The 15,053-nt window shown below is 36.2% G+C and overlaps 1 protein-coding gene across 4 annotated transcripts in view; it reads left to right on the plus strand.

Moving 5' to 3' along the window:
- The window catches only part of SLF1 (SMC5-SMC6 complex localization factor 1), a 55,161-nt gene extending 40,387 nt beyond the window's left edge, over positions 1-14,774 (plus strand). For all 4 annotated transcript variants that reach the window (XM_040986045.1, XM_040986048.1, XM_040986047.1 and 1 more), the window contains 6 exons: positions 3,321-3,466; positions 4,375-4,541; positions 5,309-5,442; positions 7,307-7,399; positions 7,807-7,989; positions 10,468-14,774. In XM_040986045.1, the coding sequence (XP_040841979.1) occupies positions 3,321-3,466; positions 4,375-4,541; positions 5,309-5,442; positions 7,307-7,399; positions 7,807-7,989; positions 10,468-10,949 (1,205 nt within the window). In that variant the 3' untranslated portion in view covers positions 10,950-14,774. The remainder of the gene's footprint in view (positions 1-3,320; positions 3,467-4,374; positions 4,542-5,308; positions 5,443-7,306; positions 7,400-7,806; positions 7,990-10,467) is intronic.
- The last annotated feature ends 279 nt before the right edge of the window (positions 14,775-15,053 follow it).

Genomic DNA, 15,053 nt, shown 5'->3' on the forward strand with positions numbered 1-15,053 from the left:
AGGCTGATGGACCACTCTCATCATTTACTTTTCAAATACCTGCAGCGCAGTGCATACACTGAATGGAGGTCTCCCATGGGGTGAAAGGAACCTGGTTCAAAGTTTACGTTACCATGAGGTTGTAGCCTGGGCCCAGAGGAGGGTATAGAACCCAGGCATATCCACAAGGAATGCAAGTGTCTGAACAAGTGAACCAGTAGGTTTTGTATCTGCCCACTACATAATGTCTAACCTTTGTCAGGAGACAGAAATCGGATGAACAGATTTTGCTTTTAAAAAGCAGTAATTTTCTGTAGATAATATGCAACATTGGAAGATTTGCTTATTATGAAGTTTGTAGCATGTCCTACTTTTACCATTGGGTAATCTAAGTGTCCATATTTTGATGAAAAAAATGAAAATCATTGTTTGTGTCCTTATTTTCTAATTCTTCCTTGTAAATGTCCCCTTTTAAAGATTCCTTGATTTACTTCTTAAATCATGAAGTATAGTTTGCTTTTCCAATGTCATTAGTAAAATTATTATGACTTGACTTTATACTTCTTCCAGTTGAAGATAATTATGCATCTTTCACACTATGGTAAATTGAGTGCTTTGATTTTCCCTAATATGAAAGTTCATTCTATTGAATTGAATTCTAGTCTATTGAATTAAATTTTAGTTTGATGTCATTGCTTGTTAGTTTATAATTGTTTTGCTGAGAAAGCTTTAGATATTTCACAGATCTTGTTTTCTATCAAATCTATGAATTCCAAATAGGTGCCATTCTCTTATTTACAAACACTTTGGACACAGAAGGATTTCCTATGTTCTAAGTTTAACTTCAGATTTGCTTTACATCTGATTACAAATCTGTGATTTATTGGCTTCGCCAAATGGTCAGTGAACTTTTGTTAAAGTGTATTTCGCATACCCACTTCTCCCTAACCTTAGATCCTTCCCACCCTGATTGTGTAAAACATCTAAAATTTTTAAAAAAAATTAAATATATTTATTTGAAAGGCAGAGAAGTGACAGGGAGAGACACAGACACATAATCCATTCATTAGTTCACTCTCTGAATGACCCAGAGAGTCCCAGTTGATCTAGGTCGAAGCCAGGAGCCTAAAACTCTATCGGATTCTGGCGCTTATGTGGCAGGAGCCCAGGTACTTTGGCCATCATCAGACCCATTAGCAGGAACTAACTGTATTGGAAGCATAGTAACTAAGACTCAAAACTGCCTGGATGTGGGAAGCAGGTAATGACAGTTTAGTGTGCTGTGCCACAGTGCACATTTAACGTAAAGTACCAGATCATAAGTATTTTTGGCTTTTTGAGCCTTATGGTCTCTGTGTCAACTGCTCAGCTCCACAGTTGCCGTGAGAAGACAGCCATGAACAGTGTATAAAGAAGTGAGCACAGCTGTGTCCCAGTGGAACTTTATTGTTTAAATCGGGCCAGAACCTGTCAATTGCTGGGCCTTGACTTGAACTCATTTCTTCTGTCATATCAGGAAAAGGAAATTTAGTTTGCTCTTATTTAGATAATTTTAATAAAGCTTCCTTTGCTCTTCTTTGATTGTATCATTACTATTTGGATACTTTTCTTTAATGTTTTCTGTGTTTCAAACCTCTTTCATAGATATAAATTTTTAATTTTTCCTCATTGTCTCAGTCAAAATGTTTCTGTTCTCTTCGTTTATTCAGCAAATTTTTCTTGGCATTCTACCAGATTCAAATAGCTAAACACTCGGTAGAGTGGAGGGGAGAAATAAAACACTCCTTCCTTTTTTGGAACTGTCAGTGGGAGATGCAAACTACAATTAAGTTCATGTAAATACATCATTTTTAAATGATAAATTCTTCAGACAAGAAAGCCTGGCTCTTGAGAGTGGTGACTGTGATATTGGGGAATCAAGGACACACAGTTGGAAGGAGAAGTGGAAGCTTGGCTGTCAGAGAACAGTTTAATTCAGGCAAAAACATTTACCAAACTCTGAGGTCGGCACAAGCTGCACCCTCCTGCGATGTCTTGGTGCCTGGCTGATAGGAAGCACTGTGTGAAGGGGCCAGAATGAGGCCAAAAGAGAGGGAAGGGAGGCTTTTCATTTGTTATGTTTTTGGTTTGTTTAGATGATGTTTACATAGTCGATCAGGATGAGAAGGATATAGGGTTAGGAAGAAGTGGATGTGATCATTGTTTCCAAGCTTTTTATTTGTTCCTCCCATTTCTGGAGGGGGGGGGATATAGGGGGTAGGCCATACCTAGCCTCCCAACCATCCCAGTACCTAAGGATGGACAAGGGCCACCCAAGATCAACCCAGAGTCACAATGGTGTATGTGCCAAAGGTTCTGCCCAGATGGATGTGACAGTTTGAAAATGCTGTTGATCTCGCTGATATATGGATGAGGAATCGGAAAGGGAGTATTTTTAGGAATATGTGTGAGGAGCTAGCGTTGTGGAATAGCAGTTGACGTCACCGCTGCCTTAGTGCCAACATCCCGTGTCCCCTTCTGATCTACCTTCCTTGTTATGTACCTGGGAAAACAGCTGACGGTGGTATTCAGGTCACTGCCCATGTAGAGACCCAGAAGAAACTGCTAGCAGTGGCTTTAGTTGAACTCATCTCTAACTTGTAGCCATTTGAGGAATGAACCAGCAGGTGGGAGAGCTTTCTCTGTGTCTCTATGCCTCTCCCCCTTCTGTCTCTCACTGCAGCTATACCTTTCAAATAAATAAGTGTTTAAAAAGAGAGATGTGAGATTCTCCGTGATTTTCTGTTGCTTGCTTATTTCACTGTTTACAGTTGTCTCCCAACCATCACGGGAGAGAGTGCAGACTTATAAGGATATCCTCCTCCACTCCTGTACGCTCTTACCCTTGAGCCTCGCACTGCCTTGCCAGGGCTAGGACTTAAGCTGCAGTGAAGAGAAGTGACTCTAGTCAGCTTAGGACTCATCATTGTAGAGTCCATCCTTGTGTGATTATTTTAAAATTTAAGCACTGGTTTTCCAAAGGAACAATCCTGTTGTAGGAAGGACTGTTATTTGGGAAACTAATGACAGATAAAGTTGTATGTATATCTGTATATTCATTTATTATCCAGTCTTTACTTGACATAGTAAAACGTAATGATTGTTTTTCAAGTATGAGGACATGTACCATTAAAAAGTTTTCTCCTGGAAAGCAAGTCATTAAAATATATTAGCCATGTTATGTGGATGAGTCGTACTGATACAAAAGCCATGATGTGAATGAATAAAATATACTGAGGAAATTGCCTAGACAAAAAATATTTTATGGGCTCTGGGAGTACTTACTTCTCTTGTTTCTGCAGACTTTTCTTCACAGGAATTAGAGGTTTTCATTTGCTCCTTTTCCTCCTCCTGGCTTCAAATGTTTGTTGCCGAGGCAGTCTTCAAGAAGCTATGTTTACAAAGCTCCATCAGTGTTTCCTCAGAGCCTCTCTCTCTCCAGAAAATGGTAAGCACCATTAAAACTCTAGACCTTTTCACATCCAAGAAGTGATTTTAGAAACTCAATTACAAAACATATTATTTCTCTTTTTTCCTTCACTATATTCTTTTGTATGTCTGATATTTTTATTAATTTTCATTGATACATACAGAATATATTTCATGAATTTCAGATGTGATTCCAAGAGTATGATAGTTTTGTTTCCTCCCTCCTCTTTTCCTATCTTTTCTTCTTCTTCTGCTACAATGTGCTTTATTTTTTTAGCTTTAATTTTTTTCCCTATTTTTTAAAATTACTATTTGGTGATACAGTTCTAGAGCTTCTGAGTTTTCCCTTAAATCCTGTCCAGTTCCCCTCCCCACACTGATTATTATTATAATAATGTAATTCTTTATGGACAATCATATGTCCATAATTGCAGGCATGGACAATGGCAGAGAGTAAACCCTTCAATCGAACATCATAGATTAGAGAACTGGATCAAAAAACCAAAACCCACCTGTCTGTTGCCTATAGGAGATACATCTCACTAACGAAGATCAGCTCTGTCCGAGACCAAACTCTGTCCCATGGGTTTTGATGTTTTTGTTTTTAGTTTCATTTCTTCAAAACAATTTTTTTCTCATATTCTTCAGTGACTCTAGGTCATACAGTAGCATCATTTTCTTCAAGAAGGCTCTTGATTGTCTTTTTCATTTCTTTAGCAACACCTTAGTCATTCAGTAGCGTGTTATTTAACTTCATGGCATCGTAAATGTCTATTCTTCCTGTTGATTTTCTTTGTGACTTTTCATTTACTTTGTAATGGAGACTATCATATCCAGATGGAAGGATACAATGCAGTATTCTTGTCTTCTTCCAGATCTTTGTACTGCTTTCTTGGTAATTGAGAAAATAATATTCCTTTGCAACAGGTATATTCCTATTTGCCAGCTTTGGGAAAAACTGGTGTTGTGCATGGAAGTGCAAAGATACAGAAACCAAAGAAAATAGGACAGCGGCCTTGCCTCGAATCTCCGAGAGCGCTACTGATGTTGAATGGTGCTAAACGGAAGCAGGTCGAAGGGCTTTCCGAGTTACCGTAAGCGATGCTCATGTCCCAACTGTGCTTGGTTTGGAGCTGTAACTTCTTGACGCCTTTATTGTGTATCTGTGGTACTGTCTGAATTATATTGATTAGAAAGAAAACTCAGTTTCAGACCCATAAGTACACATGACCTGAATTTGTTTCATTTCTGTTCAAAGTGTGTGCAGTTTCTCTAAAAAGAGTAAGTGCTTTTCAAAAGGAATAAAACTGTTCATTAAATTGTATTATACAATTTTTGCCCCATAATTTGATGTACTACTTTCCAGTAATGTTAATGAGTTTCCGGAATGTGACTTACTTTAAATGTTAATAATTCACCCAAACAAGGAGCTTCCTCTGGAAATATATACAGATTCAAAAAAGCTGAACTGTCTATGAAAGGAAGAAAGGAATAAGTTTAGAATGTGAAGACAAAAAAGGGGTACAGCAGCCTGCATTCTGTTCTTTCTTTTCTGTTTTGTTTTCTTTACTAAATATGGTTTACTTGGACTCTTGCTCTTTATCCCACATTCTGTATGAACTTATAGAAGATGGTGGGATGTGATAAAGTGAAATTCATGCATTAAACTTTGTATAGTTGACACAAAATTTAAAACATTTTAATACTGTCATGTAATAGCATAATAACAAATGTCAAAATAAGCAGCTCAATAAAGTGATATTAAGTAAAAAAAGGGAAAACAAATTTAATGCCTTCTAAAGTATGCTGGCATGCCTTGCTGGAAAAAATAACTTCAGTTTTTTTCTTTCTTTACTTTCAGAGAACGAAACCTTTCTAAATGTTCCTCATCATTAAAAAAGCTGAAAAAGAAGTCAGAAGGGGAACTGTCATGTTCCAAGGAGAATTGCCCCTCTTTAGTTACTAAGATGAATTTTCATAAGACTAATCTGAAAGGTATTCCAAGTCTCTAATTTATGCTAAGAAGTTTAGATGGTCATAGTGCCTGCAAGTTTCACACACTTGCCCAGATGAACACTTAAACATTGGACTAAAATCAGGATATCTTCCTGGATAACTGTCATTTGGACAAAGAATGCGATTGTCTAATACCCATTAGAGTGGAGCATTCCTTCCTTTCTTTTCTCCCCTGCCTTTCCAAACATTGAATTCGAAGGAGCACTTAACTGAGCTCATTCCAGACTTGCCCGCCTTACTTTTCTATTCCACTTCAACCTGCACTGCTTAGAGTGTCTTCTGATTTGAAAGTATAATTCTGTCTTCATCTCTTTCAGTCCTAGACATTCTGTGAACAAAGAATGAGGAGTAGGCTATGTTACATAGCTGTGTTAGGCATATGGACTCTTTTCTTCTAGGCAGTGAGCCCAGACTATGAAATGTGTTTGGCTTTTGGTTCTAACTATACTGGAACTTAAGCACCTAAACGAGGGAATAGCAAAAATCCTGTTGTAATAATTCACTCTGGCAGCTTTTCTACTTTGACACCTCTTAACTTGCAAGTATAAATTATACTCCAGGAGGCAATACCTGGCCAGAATAAAATGCTGAGTCTCTTGTTTATGACCCAAAGCATGCTTCTGATACAATTAATAACATCATGACTTTTGAGGAAAATATGACAATCAGCTCTTATCTTTCAACGTGATGTAAGTTCATAATTGTGTATCACAAATCCAGAATAACTGCTCGTGTGGCTCAAAATATGGAAAATGTATTAGAACTCAGATATTAACTTTACAAATCATTATTCTTTTTTTTTTGCCTTATTGTTTCACAAAGTACAATGAATATGAATGACTTTAGACAACAGCAGAAGGAAGTAAGAGGGGAAGAGAATTGAGAAATAGAGAAAAGCTGCAAAGCTTTTCCAGGCATGTAAAAGAAATGCTTTGCTAGAAGGTGCAGAGATCATGTGTAAAAATGTGCTACTCAGTATTTTCTAGCAGGAGCAAGAATCGATTCAGTATTTCATCTTGGTTCTTAAGCCATCATATACAGTGTTTTTGTTCTTTTAATTCTTTTTACGTAAGATTGTTACTTATATCCTATTAATTTGGTTGTACCAGAGATTAAATATAGATAATTTTAGCTAGCAGATACTAATTGCATCCCTCCTAGCAAAAGACTACTTTTGTTCAGCTGTAAATGATACGAGGAAATTTTTTCTGGGAGGAAAGAGGGAATGTGTGTGTACGTACGTGTACTATGTTTATATTAAGAATCCTCCGTTTCTGCCTCTCTGAGCTGCTGTAGCCAAGCCAGACAGCCTATTGAAAAGCAGCAAACCATCTGTTAATGGATTTGAAGTTCTGAATTATACTTGAATGTGTAGAGGCACTCGTGCTTAGCCAGAAACATTCATTTGAATTAAGCTATAAATGCAGCATAAAAAAGAGCCATACATTTAACGCAGGTTCATGAATAAATTTAAGAGAGGGCAATTGCACTCTAAACTTTTATTGCTCAAAACCCAGTATTTTTGGTGTGCTGTGATCATTTGGGGGTTTTATAGCAGGATGAAAGCTTTAAACCTTGAACTAGGGGGAGACAAAGCCTGTATTAACCCTTTTGCTCTAGAATTTCATTGCTGAACTGCTGATAGAACAGAAGCTCTCTGGAGTAATGGGGTTCCTTTCCATACCCCCCACCCCCTTTTTAATGCAGGAGATGTTTAAATTGGTGAAAAGGAAAACTCAATAAATAATTTTCTGGCATGGGGCCAGATCTCCTAGTTCATGCCCTTTGATTATTTTCTGTAGTTGATATCTTTTCTGGAATAATTATCAATTTTTTATGGCAGGAGAAACAGCCCTGCATAGAGCTTGCATAAATAACCAAGTGGAGAAATTGATTCTTCTTCTGTCTTTGCCAGGAATCGACATCAATGTTAAAGGTAAGTTCTAAATCTTTTTGGTCTAACCCAATGTCTTAATATTTGTGATTTTAAATAGTTTTATTTCACATTAAGAAAAATTGTTTAAGTTAATTTACCTAAAGTATCTTTAAAATAGTGACATTGGCAAAACCAAGAAATTAATCAATTCATAGCTAAGGATTCAGAACCATTTTTGTGCCTGTATTTGATTATATCCCATCGTTAATATTTTTAAATTTGTTATTTAATTTTTCTTACAAGTAAACATGTCACTTATTAGACATCTTTTGAAATACTTTTTAAAAAAAAGTATATGTGTATGGAATACCCAGAAAGTCAAACTGATGAGAGAAGTCACACATTAGTACATGACTACAGAAGTCCTGCTTCTGCTGTTTTAAAACTTGCCTTGATTTCTAATTTAGACAATGCTGGCTGGACGCCTTTGCATGAAGCCTGTAACTATGGCAACACAGTGTGTGTCCAGGAAATTTTGCAACGTTGTCCAGAGGTAGATCTGCTCACTCAAGTGGACGGAGTGACTCCTTTGCATGATGCACTGTCAAACGGACACGTAGAAATTGGCAAGCTGCTACTACAGCATGGGGGTGAGTGCATTTATGCTAAATGGATTTTGATAAATTATCCAGTTTTTGGATGAATCCCTCAGAGGTACATAGCATTTTTATTTAAAATCTGTAAGAAAAGATGCCTTCATTTCTTATTACTGAGCAAATAAAGGGAAAAAGCCTCCTAAAATGTAAACACCTTTTATTAGTAGGGGCAAAAGCCTTTTCATAATATATACATGTATATACACACACATAATTAAATATATATAAATATAAACATATATATATTTAATTATGTATGTGTTGTTAAAGCTGTTTAGCTTCCAGTATGAGAGTATATATATTTTTAATGGAGTGGGCTGGTTTTAAATAGTAATCCTTTTATTTCAAGTGTGTAATATCTTTGTGAGCCAGTCATTTCTGAAAGCTTATTAATAGATGGATATAAATGTTTAGTTGTGATTACTGAGATTTCTTCGCTCTTGTTTCATTTCCTGTGCATGGCTCTAACTCAGGCTTATTTTTATGAGTCATTTCTTTACAGACTATAAAAACAGATACCCTAGAATATTTTTCTTCATTCACATTTTGCTATCAATTAAGTTAAGCTGGTAGAAGGTAGTAACTGTTGTGTAGGAGTTTTGTGAAAGATGTACCTTCAGCTTAATACTCAGCTTTCAGCAAGCCTTTTGCTTTTCTGTGACATTCCTCTTACATCTGAACTGAATAATATAAATTTTACATCAAAATGTTCAAAACTGACGTGAGTTTTAAAGAAAGGCAAAAGAAAAGTGATGACTAGCTTACAACACAGAGATGTGGATAAATTCTTATTTTATTTGTACTGATTCTTATAATTTTACATGACTTTATCACATAATTAAAGCATTTGTGTGTACAAGCAAAAAGCCTGTTTTGTTTAGATGTGTCGTTTTCTCTGAATGTGTCTGTGGAAGGTCGTGCCGCATGAAGCACTGCGCCAAAGGACAGTTGCTCATTTTTGGGCTTCTCCTGCCCCCTAAAGGCCTTGCTCGGTGTGTCTGTTGTCCTGACACCATTTCATAATCGATATGTTCTTTTTTAATATTGCATGTTCACTAAACCATAATGTTTGGCCTCCTAAGGGTTTGACTTTTGCACTCAACCATGTACCTGACGTGCAGGCTGGTGTCTGGTGTTGCTTTATTTGGGGATAAGTGATGCTAAAGGTGTTAGTGCAGCTCTTCGTGGAGTATGGCATGATACCAACTGCGGTGAATTTTTTCTCTAGGGCCCCTAGTGAAGAATAGAGAAAAATGAATTCCTTGTCCTCGGAGGGGAAGTCTTACACTTGCATTTACCAGTGTGGGCAAACAGACTTATTCTGACCTTAGCTGCATTCTAGATTTGGACCTGTTAAGTGGTTTTACATTATCATTGTAGTAATTGCATTACCTATGCGTTAGAGGCCACTCACTCTTGAGAGCAGTAATTCTAAAAATTTATTTCCAAAGCCTTTTTTACTTTTGGCATCTTCTATCCACAATTTTATCTTTAAGTATTTTAGAACTTTATTTTTAAAGATTTATTCATTTACATATTTTAAAGGCAAAATGATCTGTTACACTACAACACTAGCCTGGAAAGGAAGTTAATTTTGATTCAGAATTTTTTCTGAAAGTTATTTTAAATGTATTTATCATCAGCAGTTAATATTTCTATTACGTGCATTTCAGATGTAGGACACAGTTTATGCCTGACTAGTGTCCATGTAGTTATCATCTGTTCTCTTTCTCTGACAGTATTATCTGTGTTACGACTCTGCTAGTGCTGAAACCTTTATAGGCCATGTAACGTATTTATTGCCAGGCGTGTAAGGAGTTTCAAGGCTTCACTGACCAGAGTGCAAGTGCTGTTAAACTTTGCAGTGCGCTTGCCCTCTCACATCATGCTTTACTACTTAGGCGATGAACTCTTCAGTACTTTCCAAGTAAGGGGTTCAGTGGCTTTAGGTAGGACAGATGGGTGAGACCTGATATTTTTAATGAGTTACTTGTACCAAAAATTGAATATAAGCAAGGGTAAAGTGAGAAATGCCTTCCCCCTCCACGTGAGCCTTTGCAGCCTTGCAGCCAGATCTGCTCAGCAGTGTAGCAGGACACCGAGCACTTTTTCCTGGGGGTGATGTTCTGACAAGGCGCATGAGTAGAATGTATGCTCTTACTTTCTTCTGGGAAGCCTTAAAGGCTTGGTTTACCACAGTTTTATAAAAGCTTTTCTTGCCCTAAAAACTATTTAAGGCATGAACATTTAGGCAGACCTCTTTGGGGAATTAACTAGAATGTTACTTCTTTGGGTGCACCTGTGTGTGGCACTGAATATGTATATATGTTATCCATGTCAACATGAATTAGTGCAAACTGTGATTGTAAACAGAACCCTGAACCTTTTGGGGGTCATGTGGGTGAAGGAAAGAAAACAGCTATTAAGCTGCTAAAACAAATGTCCTGACATGTAGCATTTCCTTTTTTATAGGCCCAGTGCTTTTACAGCAGAGGAACTGTAAGGGAGAGCTGCCCTTGGATTACGTGGTATCCACGCAAGTCAAGGAAGAGCTGTTTGCTGTGACGAAGGTTGAAGACACAATGGAGAACTTCCATGCCCAGGCAGAGAAACATTTTCATCACCAGCAACTTGAATTTGGTTCATTTTTACTTAGTAGGATGTTGCTAAACTTTTGTTCAATTTTTGATTTGTCTGCAGAGTTCATGTTAGCTTTCAAAGGGTTAACCCATCTGAATGAACTGCTCATGGCTTATAAAAGTTATAAAGAATCGACCAGTGCTCATACCGACTGGCTGTTAGATCTTTATGGTAGAAACATAAAGACACTGCAGAAGCTCCCAAATATTCTCAAGGAACTTCCTGAGAATTTGAAAGCATGTCCTGGGGTACACACCGAGGCCTTATTGGTGACCTTGGAAATGATGTGTCGATCAGTCACTGAGTTTTCATGATCATGCCAAAAAGTATGAGGCAATGTTCTAAAACTGCTAAACTTGCTTTGTTGTCTGTGATGGACTGCATAGCATATTAACCCGTAATTTATTTATTGACAGACTTTATAGCTTTACTAAATCTTAAAAGCACTTGAAGCACTTCGGCAAAGCTATTAATAGGCATTTTTTTTTTTTTCCGGTGTGTGGGATTTGACCCAAAAGTAAAAATAGTTTTGTTTGATACACTGCTTTTATTATCTCTTTTAAGTTTTTTGTTATGAAAATGATCTTATTTATCTATTTATGTTATGTATACAAAAAAATTTTTTTTTCAAATCAAAATGTCCTCTTCTAGGTGACCTAGGTGTTAGAATCATGGCAAGGGTATTCATACATATTGTGTCTATAAGTGTGTCACTCTCTTTCTTTATAGATGTTTGGACTAAAATATACATTTTGAGTTCTGTGTATTTCTAAAATAAACATTTCTAAAATTTATGGTAATACTCTTTTGGATTTTAAATGCATAGAATATACAGTCTAATGAGTCAGTCACTTGATTTTTTTTTTTTTTTTTAACTTTACAATGGCAGTACAAAATACATTACTGCTCCCGGTAACCAGTATCTGTGAGTGAGAACATGATTGCATAACAACATTCTAAGTATTAAGATTCTAGATCTCACCTAAATGATAGATTTGGAACTATATAAAATCTTGCTGTGTGGTATAAATTTAGAGAGTAATAATGCTTCAGTTTACAGTTTTTTCCTGACGGCAGTTTATAATAGAGCTGAGAGAGTATGGATATCAGCCTCTTTTGAAATTGGAGTTGCTTTGCTTTGGGAGTGAGTTACATTGTGATACAGCTGGAAAGGAAACATTAAAACTTCCATTTAGCTTTTATGTAAGCAATGTTACGATCACATTACAACAATTAATCTGAAGAAGTACAATTAAATTTTATCTTGAAAATCAGCCTTTTGACAAGATCCAAATGCTCAGCCATCATATTGCTAGGTTTATATATAAATTGAAAGTTGATATAATAGTATGCCAGCCAAGAATAAAAATCAAGGGTTTTTTTTTCTTTGCCTGTTTTCTAACAACATATTTCCTACACATTTCTCAGCTATTGATTGCTTCTATTAGGTTTTCAAATCTAACTTCATGCACATACTTTTTTTTTTCCTAGTCTGCCGAAGTATCAAAAAAAAAACATGATTTACTGCAAAATATCTAAAGGATTTGAAAATACTCATGGGAAGTGAAATACTTCCCCAACAGTGAATAAACGCATTTTTATGCCAGAGCACCTGTGCTAATTGCTCAGTAAGCTAAAGTGAAGAATGTAGGGTCAGATCTTTTGCAGGTTTTTATTCTTGCCATGGCAGAGTGAAGTTGGCTAATCCCATTGTATGGCACTTAATAAATAGTGTTTCTTTGCTACTTACTTCCTCCTGAGTATAAGAAACTATTTAAACCAAAAGTAAAAATAGTAATTACTTTCTAAAGCATGAGTTTGAGTTTTAACAAAAGGTTTTCTAACTTAGACATTCAGAAAAAGTGTTTAGTTGTATTTAGTGTTAATATTTCATAATGGTTGTATGAGGATATATAGTATAAAACACTTAAATACCCCTGAGGTCTCAGAGGTTTTCTAGTTCCTCAGAAGTCCAGTTTGGCATACATAGGCTACTGTCTTTCCTGAATTAACAATAATAATATAAATGGGAATTTAAACCTGCAAGGGGAAAAAAAAAAACCTAAACACTCTATTGATCCTAGAATGTATCAGTCTTCTTACATTAAATTATAAAAAGAAATTTAAAAAGGAAGCAGTTGCCTTAAACAAACAAAACAAGTTCTTAAAACTAGAAAATAAAGAAATTCTAATACAATTCGTAGTTATTTTGAACCCCAGCCTTTAAGCTGGACACTTCTCCAGGTTGTCATTGAAGACCAGACTGAGTAATGCTATTCATCACTAGGCCAGATTTGGCATCATAGTTCCTTGTAATTGTTTAGGGGGGAAATGCTTAGATTAAAAAGCCTGGAAGGAAATTTCTGAATTGTTAAGACACAGCTTTTCTCCAGGTAGTGCTTACAGGTCAACAATTCTCTTTGAAGTTGTGTCATCTACATCATTAATTTTTAATTTTCCTAGCAGGATGGTCCAATTATATGCCTTTTCTGCCATTTCACCAACTCCAAAATGACCAGAAAAACATTTTTCTCATATCAATAATATAAGCAATTACTCAACAATGTTAAATTCTTCATTTTTTGATACATGAAAACCCTACTGAGTACTGGGTGGCATGTTTGACAGGGGTTCAAAGAAAGGAGAAACGATTACAGGCTGGGAAGGAGAGCTAGGCTTACATGATTTGGAGTTTTATTGCTTTAATATATGCTCTTGGGGAAAAAAATAAGCCATACCATGAATCTTAAATTTGCTTAATAACTGGCTTTGGCATTTAAAAGTAAATAATTAATCTAATAGTCTAATCCTTTGATCAGTATTTTTACAGTGGATAACGCGAGGGTTCTGTTTTTTCACTCTTCATGAGCAAATATGTAGTCTTTAAGATGCATACCTTAATGTTGAGATTCTTCACATGAACTCCACAAACCCCTTGCCATTTTCCTGTTTGCTGTTTTAGAAAGTTAATTAAATGAACACCCACACGTGAAAAGTTTGGGTGGAATGTGCCGTCCTTATGCCTTCCTCCACCTTCCCAGCTCAGTGATGAACTTGAGAGCCTGTCAGTGTTGCTCCTTAATCAGGAGAAAGAGGTCATCTTTGAGTGACATGAGGCACTCTTTCCCTCAGGCATTTATCGCCCCGTACCTTTCACACCATTAGCACTTCCTGCTGAAGTGGAGCTTGCAAAAGCTTGGAATGATAATTGTTTTTATAACAAATGTGGATTGAGTTAGAAAGGTCAGAGATGGCATTATTGGAATTAGGCTGTGCCTGGTGATGCCAAAGCTGCATACATGCAATAGTTAACTAGTCCTTGTAAATCACATTATGTTATCCAGAAATCCATCTTGTAGGTTAAAGTCAGTGGTGCTGGGAGGACTCACACTGGTGGCTGCTTGCTCTGGTACAGATGTAGAAATGATTAGATCATAAATTAATTAGAAGGGGTTTTATTACTATTGTACTTGGTCCCAAGCATAGATCTTTCAGGGTACTGCAAATTCTGCTCAAGAATGTAAACGTCTCGGGATACTTTTATCTTGCTTAGTCATTAAATGTTTAAAAAGAATTTGCCATCTCAAAGCAAATGCTGATTTTACAGAACATCCTAAAATAAGTCTAACTCATGCAGACTGGAAATGTCAAGCAACGTACACCCGTACCCGTCTTTGCGCTCTGAGATACTTGAATGCTTGACTTGTTGGAGTGGGCAAAAACATTCTGTTAAATTGTTTGAAAAATGTGTTAGGTTTCCCAAAGAAAAATGACGATGATTAGATATTTTTCACAGATAATCTCCTGTTGGGGAATATTTTCTGTATTCTGTTTGTATTATTCTGTAAACTTTGTAAAATTCAGTTCATTTATGACAAATTGGAGGTGTTTTTTGTTTCATGTTTTCTTAAGTTTACATATAGGTTTAATATGCTTAACACGTTTTTTAAAAAGGAAGTAGCACTCAGTGGTTAACACGATGGCTTTTTAAAAATGTTCTTCTCTTGAAACTCTTCCCCTTTTTAAAACAAAATTTTGTTGAATGTGTTTTCTCCTATGTTTCTAAGCTGTTTGTGAAATAAAAATCCAAGGAAAAAAGCTAATAATCAAATAGAAAAATATAGTTGTATTGTACTATATGCGTGTGTGTATATTTATATAAATACATATATATAATACTTCCATTAGCAAACGTGGACCCCCAGTCTGGCCATTACATAAACATCTATGAATAGCTGTTTCCAATAAGCATTAAAACATTTCCTCTGAAATTTTGGATTTTGTAGAATGGCTCCCACATCTTTTTAGAATGTGGAACTCTGATATCACTCATTGTTTTTTTTTCAGAATCAAGTGAGCATTAATGCATAATGAGTCACTGCTTTGGAACTTGCGATTTAGTTCAACAGTAGATATAA

The sequence above is a fragment of the Ochotona curzoniae genome, unplaced genomic scaffold (assembly GCF_017591425.1).
Source record: "Ochotona curzoniae isolate NIBS_2020 unplaced genomic scaffold, NIBS_Ocur_1.0 contig_4501, whole genome shotgun sequence".
NCBI lineage: Eukaryota > Metazoa > Chordata > Mammalia > Lagomorpha > Ochotonidae > Ochotona > Ochotona curzoniae.